This window comes from Octopus bimaculoides, chromosome 11, assembly GCF_046866305.1.
Source record: "Octopus bimaculoides isolate indiv1 chromosome 11, ASM4686630v1, whole genome shotgun sequence".
In the NCBI taxonomy this organism is placed as follows: domain Eukaryota; kingdom Metazoa; phylum Mollusca; class Cephalopoda; order Octopoda; family Octopodidae; genus Octopus; species Octopus bimaculoides.
In genome coordinates this window covers 80,779,115-80,800,660 of record NC_142938.1, presented here as the reverse complement: position 1 = coordinate 80,800,660, position 21,546 = coordinate 80,779,115, and the positions used below count along the sequence as shown (strand labels likewise).

General features: G+C 36.0%; 1 protein-coding gene across 4 annotated transcripts in view; it reads left to right on the top strand.

The window, feature by feature from the left end:
* The window catches only part of LOC106868582 (protein PALS1), a 251,847-nt gene extending 239,633 nt beyond the window's left edge, over positions 1 to 12,214 (top strand). For all 4 annotated transcript variants that reach the window (XM_014913909.3, XM_052971945.2, XM_014913912.3 and 1 more), the window contains 7 exons: positions 219 to 299; positions 1,548 to 1,750; positions 2,628 to 2,755; positions 6,950 to 7,111; positions 8,531 to 8,733; positions 9,563 to 9,673; positions 11,020 to 12,214. In XM_014913909.3, coding sequence (XP_014769395.2) covers positions 219 to 299; positions 1,548 to 1,750; positions 2,628 to 2,755; positions 6,950 to 7,111; positions 8,531 to 8,733; positions 9,563 to 9,673; positions 11,020 to 11,199 — 1,068 coding nt within the window. In that variant the 3' untranslated portion in view covers positions 11,200 to 12,214. The remainder of the gene's footprint in view (positions 1 to 218; positions 300 to 1,547; positions 1,751 to 2,627; positions 2,756 to 6,949; positions 7,112 to 8,530; positions 8,734 to 9,562; positions 9,674 to 11,019) is intronic.
* The last annotated feature ends 9,332 nt before the right edge of the window (positions 12,215 to 21,546 follow it).

Sequence of the window (21,546 nt, the reverse complement as noted above, 5' to 3'; positions counted from 1 at the left end):
CCTTTCAGGATCAATGAAATAGGTACAAGTCAAGCACTTCCCCTCCTCTCAAACATTGCTGGCCTTGTTCCAAAATAAGAAAAGAGTATTATGATAATTATAATATTATTATAAGTTGTTATGGAATATGAATTTCTGAATCACAAACCGGTTGTGCTACAATGAAGTGAACTCAACGTTTTTGCATAGACTTTAAAAATACTTTTCTATGATTTCAGGCTAACCTGACTGGTACAATAACATTTATGGTGGTTCCGGGCCATAACCCATACCATATCATGTCTACAAATAACAATGCGGTAAGTTAAACAGGAGAAGTTTTCTTGTCCTTACCTTCTTTCTTGTTCTTCCTCTTTTGAATTTTTACCATTCTGTGTCATGTGAATTCATAGAAACATATTAATTGATGCAATGTTTTAACTAGGTGAGAATTTTTTAATCGTTTAGCCTTCAGCTTACTTTGTCAAATGTGATGCTCATTTATTCATTGTTTTCAATTAATAAAGATAGACTGTATGACACATGTGTATGATTGGGTGTCAGAAGACATGGCATCTACCAAGCAAAATCCTTCACCATGCCAAGTTCATTGTGTAGAATATTCTCAACTCTCTCTCACAGGATATGCCAATAGCATTGGCTCTTTGATTTATAGTCAATTGCATGTCATCCATAACCTTGTGGTGAACACGGTCAATGTTTTCCTCGGTGACGGCAGTTGCAGAATGTCCAGAAGTTGGGTCATATGGAAGACTCTCCATTTTCCTCCTGAATTCAGCTCCCCATTTTTGCACTGTTGATAAAGCTGGAGCATCATGCCCTAATGTATCAACCATGTCAGCATAAATGTCATGGGTGGAGCTAAACCATTTTCCTGCGGGTAACACCAAAATGCCAGATTTTGTCCATTTTCAAGAGGAGTTGCTACTAATTATCTTTGAAGTCTTCTTTGAACAGTCAAATGGCAGTTTACCTGGAAAGAAACAATAGGGGTTGAAATTAATGCATGCCAGATTTCACAGCCTTAGCATCACTCCTTCATAATCAGCCTATGAACCTTTTAAACCCACAGTCATGGAGTGATGTAGTTGGACTATTTAATATGTATTGATGTGCTTGCATCAGTGTTTGGCTGGAAATTAGTCAGTTTCAGCATTGGATTGCTTCACCATTCCCGATTCAGTTCACTACTAATTCAGTACTCTTATTGCTCAAATTTAGGAGCTTATCTTGACCACCTTGGGTGTGGCCATATGGAACCCCAAGGCTTAAAATATTGACCTCTTTGATGACCCTGCTTGACAACATTTGTAATTTGAAATGGCAGCAACTAAGAACTGAAATGTTGTTATTGAATTTGGTTTACTGAAAATGTAACTTTGTTCTGTTTTATTTGATAGTTTTAATATAGGAATATATTTCAGAAATTATTTTAATTAAATTTTGTAATTATATATATATATTAAAAAAAAATTCTTACATGCAAATAAGTCAAAAGATTCAGTCTAATAATGGTTTCCCAATTCTCACATCTTTGCCAATTTCAGATGTGTATTCGAGCTTTATTTAACTATGAACCTGAAGAAGATGAGTACATTCCTTGTAGAGAACTTGGCATTTCATTCTTGAAAGGAGATATTCTTCATGTGATTGACCAAGAAGATGTCCATTGGTGGCAAGCTTATAAGGATAAGGATCAACACGAGAATGCTATGGCTGGTTTGATACCTTCAAAGTTCTTTCAAGAAATGTAAGTTTATTGAAATTGTGATATTCTGCTGCAACTGCTGTTGTTTGTTAGGATATTAGCAACCAAATTGTTATGCCATCATGATAATTTCTTTTAACCAAAATGAGAAATTAATTAGAGGACTTCTATGCAGTTAGCCAATTTCTTTTAATTAGCAGCCAAATCTCCCTCAAATTACGCCCTGTCCATTTTAAATAATGGAATGGTTATACCCTTTGGTCATAGACCTGCTTGATCAATGTTCAACTAAAGTTGATCCACAACATCAAAGATGTTGAAAATGTGTCGGTTGTTTTCATGGGGTTTCTTCTAATACCTGAACCAGTTTAACTCTGGCACCTGGCCCTCTGATGCCTTTTATGGAGTTCACACTGTTATAAGATTTCAGGGTCAGACTCAAGTCTGAGGATAACTCCCTCCTGTCAATTTCAAAGGACCTGAACAGGATCATGGATTCTGCCCTTTCTCCTATGTATATATGTGCGCGCACACACACACACACACACACACACAATAACTGTATCATTTCATATATATATATATATATATATATATATAGGCTGTTCATAAATTATCTTAACAACTTCCATAATTTATTGCATCTTTTGAAGTTGAAATCCATCAACATGTTATGTGCAACCAATGGAGACCACATGGAAGTGTTCTGATGTTTCTAATAAAACTTTGCTGCTGAGTTATCCTTATTTTTCTTTTTTTTTTTCCCATTTTTTATTTTTTCAATTTTTCAACAAATTGTGAAGGTAATTTATATACACTCTGTATTTTACACATCATTTTATAACACACACACACACACATTACCATTTAATATCGAATAATTATACCATATTGTGCATAATACATATACCATTTTCAGGAGAGAAAGTCTCAAACAAGCTTTACTCCATGATGCCAAAGAAAACAAGAAGGGCCGAAGCTGCATTTGTTCAAAAAAGAATGCAAAAAAGAAAAAGAAAGGTCTGTACAACTTGGCCGCTCGAGAAGGTAATGTCTGCATTTAAATCCATGTCAACCTCTGGTGGAAACAAACCCTTTATTTTGGGTCAGCTTCTCAGATCTATGAGCATACTTTGGTTACTTCCTCTGCTCTTTCTCTCGCTCTCTACTTCCTGCTACCTTTCTGAATACAAAGGTTCTGTTGTACTCAACTCCTTTACATCTCTGTTTGGTGTCCATCTTCTCAGAACTGACTAATCAGTTGTGTCGACACTCCCAATGTTTCTGCCAAGTGTTGATGGCAGTTTATAACAATCATAATGTGATGAAGTACCAGTTGCATACTGGGGTCAATCTAATTGATTGGCCCCTTCCCCAAAATTTTGGTCCCTGTGCTTAGAGTAGAAAAGAAAAGAATGTATAAAGGATGATTAAATATTGTCATTATGCATAACCTTAATGTAATTCCCAACACAATGTGTGTGACAAAGATGTGCCTAGTGAATTACAGGTACCATTCACTCAGTAGGCTTCTCTGTAGTTTCCAGTTGCCCAATTTCAATCAGAGTGTAGGGCGGCTTGAGGTTATAGAAAATGATACCATAACGAGTGGTTAAACTGAAGACTAATGAGTTATGACTTAAACCTCTTATCCATACTGCACCTACACCACTCTAATTACAACGTTAATAGTAGTAAGTTTTAATTTAGTTATTAAGGAGTAAAGTTAATTAAATGAATCTCTCAATTATTAACTGTTATTTCTTTGATTTACTTTGAGTGACAGAAACACAGCATTTAATTATGCTTCAATTAAACCTAGAAATCAAAAGTGGTTGTATTGAAACGGGAATATACTATAATGTAATTTACTAGAGGGCACTGCGTTATCATCATCACCACCACAACTGCCACCATCATCATTAATATATTACATTATTATTATTATTATTATTTTTACATTCATAAGTGTTGCGGTAAAGAACAAACTCCCTGCAATGGTTGTTAGCTGTCAGGACACACTGCAACCAGCAAAAATTCCATGCTTCCCAAATTTCTACAAAACACTTCTTAACAACCCCTCTCTATCCCCCCCTTCTCTACCCCTTCCCCCTCTCTACTTTGCCTTTTTTTTTGTTTTCTATTCTCTGCATCTACTTTCACTTCCCATTGCTGTCTGCTTTCTCTCCCCCTCTTTCCATCCTCTTCCCACAACCTGTACTACATCTGGGTGCAATAAGCTCATTAATAGCTCTGCCTTAGCAAAGACAGAGGTATTGTTTGCAGTCATGTTTGTTTGTCTGTTGACAAGATATCTCAGGAACTGCTGGATGGATTTGGACGAAACTTTCAGGGATGTTTGGTCCCATGACCAGCACGAACTGATTAAATTTTGGGATCGGTCTGCTACCAGACAAGGATTCTGGATTATTTGTTATATTTACTTTACAGGATTACGATCTTATGTTCACTTTCAAGTCTTTCTCAATTATCTCCCTTTTGGCTGTTTCCAAAATTTTATTTTCATTTCTCTAATATTCATTTTACTCTCATCTCTATCTTAGTAGAAACTGATGGATAAAGAAATCAGACTACATAAACAAACGACAGCAAAACTGTTCAGAAATTAAATAGGAAGCGCTGTGACTATATACTATGTACCGATTCCATTCTATACAAAATGGTTAAATACTATGCAGCCATTCACTGCTCTACAGCAAATGGTTTCTAATTTAGGGACAAGGCCAACAATTCTGAGGTAGTGGTGGTCAGGGAGGGAGAGTAGTGAATACCATTGACTCTGTTTTATCAACCATCAAAAGGCTGAATGGCAGTGTTGCCCCTTGTGGGATTTGAACTCAGAATGTTAAGAGCCTGAACAAATATTGCAAGGCTTTCTTATTTTTCCCTGATACTCTTCTGATTCTGCCATTCTCTGTGAATCTACTGTTAATGATGTTGAAAATAATCCAAAGAACTCCTGTTTACAAGTCATATTAAGATCCAGGACGACATGGGATGAGGTGGTGAAGCATGATCTTTGGATGTCTCATGGAGGGGATGACAAGCGATCAAGACCTTTGGAGATTTGCTGTGCTTGAGAAGATATGTCAAGCCAAGTGAAATTGTGGCCAGTGGTGATGACACATAAAAGGCACCCACTACACTCTGTGGAATGGTTGGCATTAGGAAGGGCATCCAGCCGTAGAAACTAAGCCAAAATCAAATGACTGGAGCCTGGTGCAGCTCTCTGGCTTACCGGTTCCAGTCAAACTGTCCAACCCATGCCAGCATGGAAAGCAGATGCTAAATGACGAGGATTAACATTGACTCTACATTGAAAAGGGTGAAAAATCTCATTCTAAAATTCCTGTTGATTCTTGTATTTTCTTTGCATAAAATTGTTAATCTGTGATGATTAGAATTAATGGTTATTGATGAAGTTGTGGCATTAAGATATTAGTTTTTTATGAAGAGTCATTCCTTTTTGAATTAAAAAGATTGTCATTTGGAAATTGTGTTCCCAAGATTTTTTGTTTGAAAATGGATTAAACAATGTAATGACAATTAACTAATGAAGAAATAGCAAAAGAACACACACACACACACATCCAGTCATACATTGAATCACTTTTGTTTAGTACTATTGGCTTTTGTGTGTGTGTGTTTTGTGGGCTTAGTGAAAGTACACCAACTAATTTCTACTTCTTTTTAGTCACCTGTGAATAAATATGTTTGGATGCTATCATCCGTTGCTCATTACTTTAAGTGCTTATGTAGTTGCCAGCAGGCAGAGACACCTTCTCCTGCTTCTCAGTTTTTGACCCAGTGACACGTCTTGGATTTGACAACCTGAGGAAGGAAGATATGCAGAGCAGCACCAATGGCTGGCACTCATTATCGGCTGAGGCTGGAGCAGCATAAAGTAAAGTGTAGAAATTGAACCCACAACAGAGTGATTGTGAGTCAGGCACCATAACCACTGGTGTACATTCTTGCATGAAACCCTGTTCTTTATTTGTGACCCATTTGAGGATAGTTGATTGGCAGAATTGTCAAAGCATCAGAAGAAATACATTTTGGCATGTACAATCCTTTGTTCTGAGTTCAAATTGTACTGAAATTAATTTTACCTTTCATCATTTCTGGTTTGATAACATAAGTACAGGAGTTGATGGGATTGCCTGACACCCTGCCATCAAAATTGTTTGCAGTGTACCCATCATCATCATCATCTTCATCATCGTTTTTAAGTCTACTTTTCTTTGCTTGCATGGGTCAGACAGAATTTGTTGAGGCAGATTTTCTGAATGTTCTTCCTCCCATCAGCTGGCAGCTGTTTCCAAGTAACATCCCCCCATGACTCTGATGCTTGATGTCAAGCCTGGCTGTGCTCTCTCACACACACACACACACACACACACACACACACACGCACGCACACACACACGCACACGCACACACACACACACACACACACACACAAATATGGGCTCATTTCAGTTTCCATCTACCAAATCCTTTTACAAGGCTTTAGCTGGTCCCGACTATAGTAGAAGACACTTGCCCAAGGTGCCATGCAGTATAATCGAACATGAAATCACATGATTGGAGACCATGCAGCCACAATTGTATTAGAAAATTATTTGTGTGTATGTGTGTGTATGTTATAAGGATTATTGCCCCTGACCCTTGCAAGCCCTCCAAGACAAGATATCTTATGGCATCAAACTCACCAGAGTTTGATGCCATTAACGTTCTGTTTAAAATGTCGCTGGTCAAGACTGCAGCCCAGACGTGAGCTGGGAAGAGTTTCTCGAGGGCTGATGCTCGATGAGAGACTGAGCATAGTTGTGAGTGGAGCAGTTGTAGCCGGGAAAGGTTTTTTCAAGAAGGATAATGAAAGGGAGAGAGATAGGGGTAGACTGGGGGTGTCTGATGGGTGGAGGTATAGCTTTGAGAACAAACATCATCATCATAATAACAGTAGAAAAGATGGAAGAGGCAACATAGGCATTGGTCAGAGGCAGGAGAATGTCCATTAGTGACTGGATGTTACTTATTTGTTCAGTGGTTGCCAATTAATTAATTAATCAATTAAGTTATTCATTCATTTCACTGCAACTACAAAATGCAACCTAATATTATTATTATTATTATTATTATTATTATTATTAAACCGATTATGTGTCTTCCATATTAAAATTTCTTATTAAGATACATCTCTTGATTTTCCTTCAGATAACGACGAATTCCTCACTTATGAAGAGGTGGCACAATATTTGCCACAACCACAACGAAAACGACCCATTGTCCTCATCGGTCCATCACGTGTTGGCCGTGTTGCTTTGCGTGAACGGTTGATGGCAACTGATTACAATCGATTTGAGGCTGCAGTTCCCCGTAAGTTGTCCAAAATCTTATTATATTAATAAGGAGGATTTCTACAATGAAGGCCTTTCTGCATTTGAACGTACGTGCACGTGTTGAATGTTGTTGTTCACCTAAGTGCATGTGTGACTGTGTGGTAAGATGCTTGCTTCTCAACCGCATGTTCATGTACATATGAACATGTCCCAGGTTCAATCCTACTGCGTGGCACCTTAGGCAAGTGTCTACTTCTGTTGTCCTGAGCTGACCAATGCCTTATGAATGGATTTGCTGCATGGAAACTGAAAGAAATCCATAGTGTATGTATGTGTGTGTGTGTGTGTCTCTCTCTCTTTATATATATATGTGTGTGTGTGTGTGTGTGTGTGTGTGTGTGTGTGTATATATATTGTAGGTATGTGTCTATATGTCATCATCACTTCACGTCCGTTTTCCATGCTGACATGGGTTGGATGGTTTGACTGAAAACTGGTAAGCTGGTGGGGGCTGCACCAGGTTCCGATCAGATTTGGCAATGTTTTTATGGCTGGATGCCCTTTCTAATGGCAACCACTCCGAGTGTGTAGTGGGTGTTTTCTACATGCCACCAGCATGGGTGCCGTTGACCTGACACTGGTATTGGCCACAATTACAGTCTCACTTGGCTTGACAGGTCTACGCATGCATGGCATATTGCCAAAGGTCTCAATCACCTTTCAGCCACCATGAGGCCCAATACTTGAACAGTGCTTTTTACATGCCACTGGCATGCGTGCCAGTCAGATGGCACAGGCATCAGCCACAACTATGATTTCACTCAGCTCGACAGGTCTTCACAAGCACAGCAATGTTTGAAGGGTGCTTTTAACGGGCCTGTTACAGGACCCTAATGTTTGAATGGTGCTTTTAATGGGCCAGTTCCACAAGGAGGACAAAGGAAAGAGAGGCGACAAAGAAGAAGAAATTGCCCACTGTCTGTTTCTAAAAGACAATATAAGCACCTTGTGCACTCTACTCCAGACAACCAGCTTCACCCAGATGTGAAAAGAGAAGCAGCTGAATAAAAGTCTTTTTTGTGCATGGCACGAAAAAACTGTGCACTAGCTGACCCTGGTTACATCAAGTACAGACTTGGAACCACACCCACCACAACTCTAGGCCAAAATACACAGTCTAAGATAGAGGATGGCCACCAATAATACCAGCACAGGTATCACGCCCAATATTTCTATTGAACATTGGAGGTCTGATGCACTTCAACACCAAAACAGTGGTGCCCCAGCATGACCACAGCCCTCAAACCTGAAACAACCAATGTGTGTATGTGTGTGTGTGAAGGGAGGGAGAAAGAGATCAGAAAAAGCTATTAACTTTGCTATTTCTTCAGCTTATGATATTTCAGTTCATGTGAGACTTAATTAATATCGTTTCTACCTATCTTTTTGTTCATAGATACAAGTCGTTCAAAAAAATCTGGAGAACACGATGGGAAAGATTATCATTTTGTCACACGGAATGAATTTAATAATGACATAAGCCAAAACAAGTTCCTTGAATATGGTGAATATGAGAAGAACTATTATGGAACTAGTTTGGAGGCTGTACGACAAGTGATAAATCGTGGTCAAATATGTATTTTGAACTTACATCCTGAGGTAAGTAGCAGTAGTATGGGGTGGGGTGGGGCATGCTCTCTATAACAGCGTGTTGATGATTGTCTACACCTGGTGGATGACATCTGTGCACCCCTCCAACCCAACTTGGATAGTCATTGCTGGTGAGGGTTTTACTAGGTCAAAGTGCAAATCCTACTTAAACCTCTTGTAGTCACTTTTTATGACACAGGAAACGGAGTTTATTCTATGACATTCCAGTTTCCACACAGATAAGGCCCCCCCCCCCCCTTTTTTTTTTCAGAGGTGGTGGGTGTAAGACCCAATGTTTCTTTGCACCTTTATTTTGCATATATTTTTAATTAAGAATAGCAAAACCAATATTCCAAGGTGAGTCTAAATAGAAGCAGTCACAGTAAGTTCTAATTGCAGGTATGGGTTTAGAGCAGCATTTTGTCCATCTTCACATTCTGAGTTCAAATTCTGCTGAGGTCAACTCTGCCTTTCATCCTTTTGGGGTGGATAAACTAAGTACCAGTGAAACACTTAGGTCCAATGTATTCTACTAGTCCCCTCCCTTGAGATTTCAGGCCTTGTGCCTTTAGTAGAAAGGATTATTATTATTATTAAGGTGGTGTGCTGGCAGAATCATTAGCATGCTGGGCGAAATGTTTAGTGGTATTTCATCTGCCACTATGTTCTGAGTTCAAATTGGTTGACTTTGCTTTTCATCTTTTGGGGTTGATAAAATAAGCACCTGTTGAGTAATGGGGCCGATGTAATCGACTAGTCCTCTGCCCCGAATTTCAGGCCTTGTGCCTTCAGCAGAAAGGTTTATTGTGATTTTTTTTTTTTTTTTTTTTTTTTTCAGGCCCTGAAAATCATAAAAGAATCTAATTTGAAACCTTATGTGGTATTTATTCGTCCTCCAAACTTGGAGACTCTGCGACTTAACCTTCAACAACAACAACAAGAACTCACCGTAAGTTATTCACTTCTTTTATTATTGTTTTTCTTTTTCCAATATTAAATCATTCTTTAGTGAGATGCGGAAACAATCTAAAAACCAAGCATCAAAACTCCATCTGTCTTCTGGACAGTTCTTTGTTTGCCAATACATTAAGTGCTGTGTGCCCATCATATCCTATTGAGCTAGCCAGCCTGTATGGGGTCACTTGCGAGGAAATATGAGCAAAAGCTCCCTCAAATTGCTCCCTTCTGATTTAAAGAAAGACATATAACATTGACATCTTGCATACTCCAAAATTTATGTTTAACGACTTGTAATTAGTATTCTAGTAATTAGTGTTGGATTTTCAACCTTGTACTGCCATGCACATTAGGTCTGCTTTGCATGATTTTGTTTAAATTTTTAACTCTTTGCCTGTCCTATGTATGACTTATTTCTCCGATGTTCATACATTATATCCACATTCCCAACCGTTTTCAACCCCAACATTTAAGAAAAGAAAACTTTTGATATCTTGGGAGGTAGAGGTGAGTGGGTCCTAATGACCTTTCATATGACAATAGCACTAAATGGTTTAGCCTCTTTCTAATCTGCCAAAAAGACTCTGACCCCTAATTTTACATTGGGACTAAATACTTATGTATATGACTTCATATAAAGTTGGAACTTGTTTGAAACTTTAGAGTGTCAGCTAGAATACTGTGTCCAATGTGAAGACACACATACAAGGACATACATAGACTATATATATACACACACACACATTGCCACTGTACACTTTCTGTTGACCAAATGTTTCTCACAAGGCATTGATCAACTTTAGGATATTGCTGAAAACGTTCAAGGTGTCACCTAACAGGATTCAAGTCAAAACCATATGGTAAGTGGAATTGAGGAAGTCAGCTCCTTAATAACACATACTTCATTAGTAAATATGTCCCCTAAATGACTAGGGATCATACTTAGTCAAATCATCCAGTCCATGCCGGCAAGGAAAGCAGACGTTAAATGATGATGATGATATATATGATAAGCTTCTCTCAGGTTCTAACTGCCAGATCTCCTCACAAGGCTTTGGTCAGCCCAGGACAATGATAGAAAACATTTGCCCAAGTTGTCAGACACTGGGGCTGAATCCAAAACAGCATGATTGAGAAGAGACCATCTTAACCACACAGCCATGCCTATGCCGAGTTATCTTTTTTTTCCCCCTTTAATTTCCATTTATTTATTTTTTGTTCGTTCATCCACTGTAGATAAGTTTTAAGACTGATCTTTGAATCTACTCACTGGAATTAAGAAATAATTGTTGGATTATTCCATTTGACTGACAGTTCTTTGCTTTTATTGTCTTTCAGGAGAATCAACTGAAAGAAATCATTGAGAGGGCACGAGAAATGGAAGAGGTGTATGGCCATTATTTCGACCACATAATTGTGAACAGTAATCAGTCGAGGACATATGATGAACTTTTGATGGAGATTAACCGTCTTGAAGTAGAGCCACAGTGGGTTCCTATATCTTGGCTTGATGGATAATCCATTGACTCTAAATCCCAGTGTGTGAGTACGTAGTTTGTGTGGATGCGTGTGAGGGTATGCATGTTTATATATGTTGGAGGATGTGTGTGTGTGTGTGTGACTGCCTTGTATACACTTTATGTATAAAACACATGTATGCATGTATATGTATATGTGCATATCTGTACATGTTCATCTATGTATGTGTACATATGTGTGTGTGTGTATGTATATATATATATATATATACATGTGCATAATAAATACATAGATTATATATTCATGGCGATGTAAGTGTTACACATATTTGAGTGTAAGCTGCATTTGTTCTTTTTTTTTCATTTTTTTTAAAGAAATATTTAGTCAAAATTTGTTGGTGCATATTATTCTAATATACTGCATTTTATTCTTCCTGAACTATGAACATAGGAGTGCACTGTTGCCCATACTTAATTACAGCTTATATTCAAAGATATCCATTATATATATATATGTGTGTATACACACACACACACACACACACAAACAAAGAGTTATCCAAGAGTGACAAGGCATTTTTCTAAATTCATTTCATTCTCAACCATTCAACATTTGTATTCAAAAAATGTTTTTTAAAATGGCTTTCATCTTAAGACTGTGTTTAAAAACATTTACATTTATTATCATATACGATTATCTATTCAAATTTTAAATGTTTTGTTAATTATGTGTGTGTGTATGTATATATATATATATATATATATATATGCTTACATATAAATTATACACACATACACACACACATTGGCCTTCTCACCCTAGCCAGCAAGTGGGTGGTGTCATTGAAAAGCTAAAATGATGCAAAGCAGGGCTCATTGTGACCAGTGACATATAACGGCATCTGATAGCCTGCTCAATCACGTCATACACACACACATATATATATATATATATATATATATATATAAACATACACATGCAGTCACACACACACACATATATATGCATGCATATAAAAGTTTTCAGATACACATACACATGGTCATATATATATATGTAAATCTATGTATGTATATATATATATATATATATATATATATATATATATATATATATATATATATATATATATATATATATATATACAGACAGACAGACAGACAGGCATATAATATGTTCTCCTACATATTTGCTATTGCATATCAATAATGTTTTTCTTTCCTCTCTCAGAGTTTGTTACTCATTTTCTATTTGAAATGTTTCCCATTTCTGTTCTTTCCCACAACAATGACCATTACTGTCTGTACTGGGTGGGGGTGGTTGGGGAGAATTCTATTTAGTTTCAAATCTATGACCCGATAGTTCAAACAGCTTGGAGTTAAGGAAATAAATACAAATTTGTCCTTGGAAAATATATACACGTCATAAACCTCCCTACACACTCTTAAAAGTTTCAGTTATTCATGTTAGTGTGATCAAGGAAAGAGTTATCAATATGGCAGTAAGTTCATTGATTTATTGAGTCTCTGCCCTGCCCCACCTCTAATCATTTCCCATTTAGAATTACTTTTGTTGAAGTCTTTTAATAACATTGCTAAAATACTTTGTGAAAAGCTTTGACATCTGACTTCCCCATTTATCTCCCCTTGAAAAACTGATAGCCTCAATTTATGTGATAAAACAATATCAACAATATGCCTATGTGAGAGCAAGCATTATAGATGACCTCTTGTTGTGCTGACCAAGGAATTAGATTGGGTTTTGGCCACTCCCTGTGCAGTAGCCAAATTGGATACCTACCTCATATAAACTGGTAGCTCTGTGTACACTTCACATTATGCCAGCGTGTACTGAGTTTTTGATCCATTTTTTGTTTTATTCCTGGCTCATATCTGTACACTTCATTTCCGTTGATTAAAGTTCATGGAAAAGAACATTCATGGCAAAGTCATTTCTCTGTCTGCTTCTATTATACTTAGGAAATCGTTACCAAGTATGCAGTGATACGTTCTGTTTTCCTTCTATTTATTGCATGTTGCCTTTCCAAGCTTGATACAACCTAGGCATCGACATGCATTCCAGACATTTCATACTAATTCTACATTGACTCCATGAACAGAATCTTTGAAATCATCTTTCAAAGATGTCATACCAATTTCCTTCAAACAGCCTAAAATACAGTCTTTGCTTGTATTAAGAAAACATTGTCCCACCTCAACTTCTCTAACCATCAACAACACACCTGGAACCCTTGAAGGGGTTCCAACTGCCAGGTTTCACCGTTATTGTGGATCTTTCCTGGGGAATACATATTTTCCACATAGCGAAAGCTGGCATTCCACTTCAGTGACCAAACTTAATACACATGTGTGTGTGTGCTTATATAACAAAACCAGGAAGTGGATATTTTTTGGTATTATTTAGTCTCCATTACAAATGTTTCATTTGCTAATAGGAATTATGAAGGTTTACATGTTATATATATGTTTAAGGAATTTCCCATTAGAAAATCATCAGACAGCTGGGATTTTACCCTGACTACCTATATAATATGTAGGTGTAGGAGTGGCTGTGTGGTAAGTAGCTTCCTTGCCAACCACATGGTTCCAGGTTCAGTCCCACTGCATGGCACCTTGGGCAAGTGTCTTCTACTATAGCCTCGGGTTGACCAAAGCCTTGTGAGTGGATTTGGTAGATGGAAACTAAAAGAAGCCCGTTGTATATATATGGTGGTGCTCCAGCACGACTGCAGCCACTTGGCTGAAACACATAAATGAATATATGTATGTGTGTGTATATGTTTGTGTGTCTGTTTGTCCCCCCAACATCGCTTGACAATCGATGCTGGTGTGTTTACGTCCCCGTAACTTAGCGCTTTGGCAAAAGAAATCGATAGAATAAGTACTAGGCTTCCAAAGAATAAGTCCTGAGGTTGATTTGCTTGACTAAAGGCAGTGCTCCAGCATGGCTGCAATCAAAATGACTGAAACAAGTAAAAGAATATCTATCTATATATATATATATATATATATATATATATATATGTATATATAATTAGGCTTGTAGACAAAACCATGAAGTATTGTGTAAGCTAGCAGTGTGAACGAGGAGGGGCTGCACCTCATCTGCTTAAAGCAGTTGAGATCCGTGTTAAGCACCAAATCTATAAACTTGTGTCAAAAGCTATGAAAGATATTCTCTTTTACTGAAACTCCAGGAATTATTTTTGAATTGTTGAGGATGTTCCCTTATAGATGAAGTATCAACCTGTTCTTAAAGTAATGGGGATAATGCAGCCTTATTGGGTGGCAGAGAAGATTTTCTGATTAATGGGTTAAGATGTATACTGCCATTATTAATTGAGAGGGAGGTGGTATTCAGGTAAAGTAATAAGGGGTTAGAGATCACTTCTTTATTGAGTAACAGGGACCAATTACTGGACATTGAAAAAATACTCACCAGGCTAGTTTTTGGGTGGTAGAAGGGCCCCTTAAAGAAGGTTATTTCTGTGGGTTAAATTGAAGCCAAAAACTGCTGGGGTTGTTGTCAATGAAAATCCATAGTATGATGAGGCTGCAAGAAACACAGCCTAGGTTTTCTGTGTTTCAATAGGTACACAACTTGCTGATATTTGTCACCCCTCCAGATTTCATGGGTTGACTGTGGGCTTCTTTGTAAGAGAGTCTATCATCCTTGATAGATTTTTATCTCATCCTGCTGATTCCCCACCCCTCATCCAGTAAACTGGGTGAGGTTAGCAATTTGGTTGCTGACCACCAGACCATGAGACATGAGTGTTTATGTTATCATGTATTGATTAGGGTTACAGAGGTGACAGCACTTGATGTCAGGTGTAAATTTCGTTTACTACAATAGAAGTGGATCCTTACACACACACACACACACACACACACACACACACACAGAATGCAGTAAGTTTGTTTCATATCACAAAATTTATTCACAATTATTCTCTTTCTCCGTCTGTGTCACTCATATATACATGCATACATATATGTATGTATATATGCATGAATTCTCTCTCTCTCTCTCTCTCTCTCTCTCTCTCTCACACACACACGCACACACACATACATTATATCATGCTTGGTAACTGATATAAAAGATATGAAATATGTAGTACATAAATATAAATATATTTGTCATAAAAAAAGCAAGTTAGCTTATTGTCTCAGCCTTCCACTGGTTTTGCTGTTTTGGCCTTCAAGCTCTGTATGTCTTCTCATGCTACAAAAATAAGAGAAATATTTTTAAAAGTTATTTTCTCTCTGACCTCCATCAAGGTGGATAACTTATCCTCAGGAGTTGTGAGATATTTCACAATAATTGTGATCTTAAAGTTGAGAGAAAACAAAAGAAGTTAAAATTGGGGGTGGTGGAGAATTAATCTCCATCAGTGGGAAGTGGGGATAATACAAATGACAAAAAGGGAAGATAGACTTAGGATTAAAATGCAAATAGAAAATCAAATTAGAGGAATGGAGGAAATCTAGAAAAGAGAAGAGCAGGAATTCTGAAGTGAAATATCAGTTGTCTGTGTGTATATGTAATTGTAGTCAGCTAAGGCAGTATTTCCCAGTTGTGTAATGAGTGCTTTTCAAAATGTCTCCATTTCCTGAATATCTCTGATCTGGCATTTATCTAGAGGTTTTGTATTGAAAGGCATTTTAGAATTCTCCTCCTGTACACAGGTCACACCTTTTACTTCCACTTTGGAAGGATCTAGATCATTCTAGGATTTTTCCATTTATTACTCTAGTCTGAGTGTTTTCCAATAATTTCCAGATGCTCTCAGCTAATTTGATAGTATTTTTTCCCCTGTTTAAGGATCCATCATTATAAAATTGTTGTTTAAATCATCTTTTTTTTTTTTGTTATATCCCTGTTTGTCTTCATATATCTTAACTGCTAATGAAATAATATATTATTTCATTAATAATTAATTTCAGTAATATGTGCAACAATTTAAATATATCTGAAAATAATCTAAGAGATATATATTTTCTTGTCTACCATAAAAATGTATTATTTAAATGATAAACTTTGATCTTTCACAGATCAATGAGATAAAAAGTATCAGAAGCTAAAAATATTTGAGGTGGAAAATCATATCCCACATCACAGAAATGCATTTACAAAACTGTAAAATCCCAAGAGAGAAACCAAACAAATATCCTAGTTTCCCATCGTCCTCTCTAGAGTTACTGGCACCTCAGGCAGGCCGAATGCTGGTACCCTTACAAATAAAATTTTCTTGATTTTTTACAAAGAGGAAAAACTGAAAATGTATGAATTTCAGTTGGTTATTCTGCTGAGACTAAGCATCTCTTGGTTGTGAGTTCTGTCAAGTATTGAGACAGATCAAATGGTCGTACACCAACAAGAATCAAATGGAGAAATAAGAATCACCTCAACAGTTGGAATTATCCTGTTTGTGTGTGAGGCTGTCATAACTTGTTATCTTTACACCAATGATGATGTATTCAAGTTGTGCCAACTGACTGGAGACCTCAGAGTAGACCAAGAATGAGTTTGTTGAAGTATCCATTGTTTCATTTGGTCATAGTTGAGAATCCAGTTGGAAAGGCAAATGACGGTTGTTACTTCTGATTGGACCTTAGGAAGGAGGTGCTTTATCAGTTTAATTCTTTTCACCTCACGAATCCCTATCAAAGATAAGGCTCCTTACTTTTCCGCAACCTTACGACCAAATGTACTAATTTGTGACCTTTGAAGCTGCTATCCCAAACTGTAAGCTTTCAACTCATTTACAAGAATCAAGGTGCTTAGAAAGTAATACCCAACTGACATTTTCTGTTTTAATTCACACATTCTTGCTAAAAACAGGGTGAATATCTTTATACTCCTCCTGGGTCACTGCCTTCCCTCACACACACACACATTTCACCCCCTATTTCCCCTGTGCAATCTTTTGTTACCATATTCAGTTGGGTTACATTGATTTTGAAAATAATTAAGAATTTAGTAAAATAACTTTATTATTAAACCAATGAAATTTTATGTTATTTCTGTATCTGGATAATGGAGATTATATTTTATTAGTAAGGTGGACTTAATAGTAAATTTAATGATTAGTATGTGTAATTGAATATGGTTTTGTAAGGTGTACATATCGCCCGTCACTCTTGTTGTTTAGCTAAGTTGTAACATCGTAGAAGTAATGGAAATTGTTTCTGGAAAAATGTTTGAATAATATTTGTATACAAGTTTTAATTTAGATCACTTTAAAACAAAATGATTGTACCATCGACCCAGAGGTGGTCACAGTTGGATTGGTATCAAAAGGGCTGAAATGAATTTGATTTTATTCGTTATTTTCACTCCCTACCACCCCCTGCTGTATTTGTAAGATGCCAAACATAATTAGTATACCTACTTTGCTCTTGGCAAGTTGGGCCACCACACACATTGATGGCATTGTCAGCCAGTTCTGCTGCAGACTTTTAAAACAGTACCCTTCCTGATATTCATAAGTTTGTTTTCATGGAATGCTTCAGTTTTACCCAGTTTTGTAATGAAGGGTCTTGGATTCTACACAAGACATTAATTCCATCCTCCTCCTCCTCACAGCAAAATGATGTTCATCAACTCGTAAATTTGTAATACTTATCATTTTCCAATGCAGACCCTCACTTGTTTCTTCATGTTAAAGCTGTTGAGCAAGTATGAATGTTCTATCATCTCATGAAGTTTTTTTTATTTGAATTTGAAGCTTTGCATCAATTTCTCATGTAGATACAATGTCATTTGTTAATTTACAAATCTGAAAAACAAACAATCTACAAATCCTGGGTCTGATTGATAAAAGCTAACAAAAAACAACAAATCTGGAAGAATTTCATTCAGATCAGTATATGCAATGAAAATGTTATAATTTGTCTGTTTCTTCCCACAAAACAACTATTTTTTGAAATGTCTTTAGTAATATCTTTCAAAGACAGGTTATACTCACCATTGTGAAGTAAACTTTTATCAGTGAACCAAGTTGTTTTTCATTCATTCACATCATGACTTCTTTTGTGAAATGTGTTCACAGCTTTCATCTCAAAACTCCCAGTTTTATAGGGTTACATATACATTTGTTGAAGAAAAAAAAACATTGAGACTGATTGAACTACACATTTGATTTTGAATATCAATTGACACGATTAGTGTATAATTATATCATCTTAATTGTTTTGGAAAATGTAATATTTAAGGAAGTGACCTCTAGATCAGAAATTTCCTAACCTTGTGCCATTGTCTCCCATTTTTGCAAATCCTTAGACCACCATAGCCCTATTGTTTTGTTTTTTGGGGGATTTTTTTTTTCTTTTGATATTCCAATGGGCTCAACATTGATGCTTCTTGTAAGAGAAACATTCTTCAGCTTTTTACAGTAAATGTTGTGTTGTGGCCCTAATGTTTATGATTTATTTATGGATATTTTGCGTTTTTTTTAAAACAAAATATTTATATCAAAAATAAAAGATTTTGTCATTGTAACCTGTTCAGAAATTATATGGTGACCCAAAGGTTAGGAACTGCTGGTCTAGATAAACTCTCAAGGTGTAACATGGAAACTATTTTGTTTCTTTTCATTGAAAGAAGATTAAAAAAAAAAACTACTACTATTGGTAAAATATTTACATTTGTTGATTTTTATCCAAATGAAACCCACTATTTTTGTCTTTAAATATTTGTTTTCTCTAAAATTCTACAGGACCATTTCTCACATTCTAGACAACATACCAATGCTCAACTGTTTTTTATTTAGAATGCATACAAAATGTTTAGCCTTTTGTTACTAGGTTTCTGCTGAAATCCATTAGCTTTGAAAATAATGAAGAATTTTATAACATAAGTTTGTCATTAACTTAGTATTTAGAACATAAATTGAAATAACATTTTTATGGAAGGTTTTAGTTTAAATATTTCTATAACAAAAAGTTTGTACGATAGAACAAATGTGGTCAGAGGCAGGTTGATATCAAATGGGTTAATTTTATTTTAGAAATCCATCTTCATATTCTTTGACTCTCACTAGAACTAGATATCCAGAGCAAGGAGGAATCCTCTCTCGGCTTAGTTGACCTGTTAGAAATCATGAATACTTTTGAAAAATGTGTTCACAATTTTCATCTCATGTCTCTCAGTTTTATAGGATAACTTTTACATTTGTTGAGAAAAAACAAAATCAAGAAACTTATTGAACAACAGATTTATGATTTTGAATATTGATTGACACAATTAGTGAATAATTATGCTATCTTAATTGTTTGGAAATTTAATATTTAAGGAGGTGACCTCTTTCAAGCCTTCAAGTTGAGTATATTTAACCCTTGATTTACTGTCTATAGTGGAGGTACAATGGCCCAGTGGTTAGGGCAGTGGATTTGCGGTTTTGATTCCCAGACCGGGCATTGTGAGTGTTTATTGAGCGAAAATACCTAAAGCTCCACGAGGCTCCGGCAGGGGATGGTGGCGAACCCTTCTGTACTCTTTCACCACAACTTTCTCTCAATCTTACTTCCTGTTTCTGTTGTGCCTGTAATTCAAAGGGTCAGCCTTGTCACACTCTGTGTCGCGGTGAATCTCCCTGAGAAATACGTTAAGGGTACACGTGTCTGTGGAGTGCTCAGCCACTTGCACGTTAATTTCACGAGCAGGCTGTTCCGTTGATCGGATAAACTGGAACCCTCATCGTCATAACCGACGAAGCGCCACAACTGTCTATATCTATCTATCTATCTACATATATATATATATATATATATATATATATATGTGTGTGTATGTATATATATCTGAATTTTCACTGAATTATCAGAAGTTGCAAAGTGAGTCAAGGACTGAGAGTCAGTTTGTATTACTTTTGCTGATTAAAAACGAAAAATAACATATATTACTCATGTTTTGAGTTCTATGTATCCTGTTTGTTCAAGCAGACATCTATATATATATGTGTGTGTATAAATATATATATATATATATATATATATATATATATATATATATATATATATATATACACACACACACAGATATGTGCATGCATACATATATATATATATATATATATATATACACACACACACAGATATGTGCATGCATACATATATATCTATATATATACACACATACATGTTTGTGTGCCTGGATATATGTGTGTGTGTGTTTTTGTATGTATGAACTGGATACCTTTGATCGTAAGTCTTCTCAGTCAAGGCTGACTTGGGGTTAAACAAGACATTGAGAAACCATCTTTATCGCATTATAATTGTGTGTGTTTTGTATGTCGTTCCCTAGAAAGTGAGATTTTTCTGTTGGCTACAATTATTTGAAAATTAGTCTTGCATAAAATGTTGGTTGTGTATACCACAGTGGAGGAAAAGTAAAAAAAAAGAAAAGAAAACATTTAAATATCAAAATACAATAATTATATTTTTTTACTCAATCTATACTTTTTACTAATTGAGCTGGAAAGCGCACTGAATTTGTCGGTTTGTTTTAGTACTTGAGGAAATATGTAAAGAAAGAATTGATGTATATATTGTCTTGTGTCTCTCATAAAATTATGTATTCTTATATTAAAAGTTACTTAAAAAGTTTTCTTGATCCTTTACATTTTTGTGTTAAATGATCGTTTTTTTTGTTTTTTTTTAACTCCTTTTCATTTGTATTAGATGTGACCCATAATAATCTTTATATGCATTTATGTTCCTTAAAAAAAGATGACAAATTATAATTGTTGTAAAAAAAAAAAAAAAATCAAACAAAAAAAAACAACCCCTATCTGATGATCATATAATTATCAATTAAATTGCTTTAACATAATTAATGTATTTGAAATTTTTGCAGTGCTGAAAACTGTTTTATAATTGATATTCAGCCATTTTCCTTTAAATACATTTTGTCTTCCAAAGTAAACATTTTCTTCATTGATATTTCAACTGTTTCTGTTTCAAATATTTGTCACACTGTCAGGCCCAGTTTGCTCTTCTTTTTTTTGTTTTTATTCCACAGACTGCCTGTTTTTTTTCTCGTTAGTCTCTCTCTGTCTCTCTCACATTAATTATCTTTGGGAAATATTGTTCCCTCCTCTGATGTTTTCATATAACGCCCACAACCATCAACATGGCAGTTCCACTCTAATCATTGAAGCAAAGGAACTTGTCTACACATTGTCTCTCGTTTGCATAATCTTTAATCCATACAGATTAAAGATTATTTTGTCTCAAGAGTTGTAATAAATTGTCAATCAGGGGCAACATCACGTGATCACTTCTTTCAAAGTATTTTCTTAGAATATTTACCATCATTAAGTGCCTGGGAGAGATACTTAATGAAACTTAATGAAAAGAC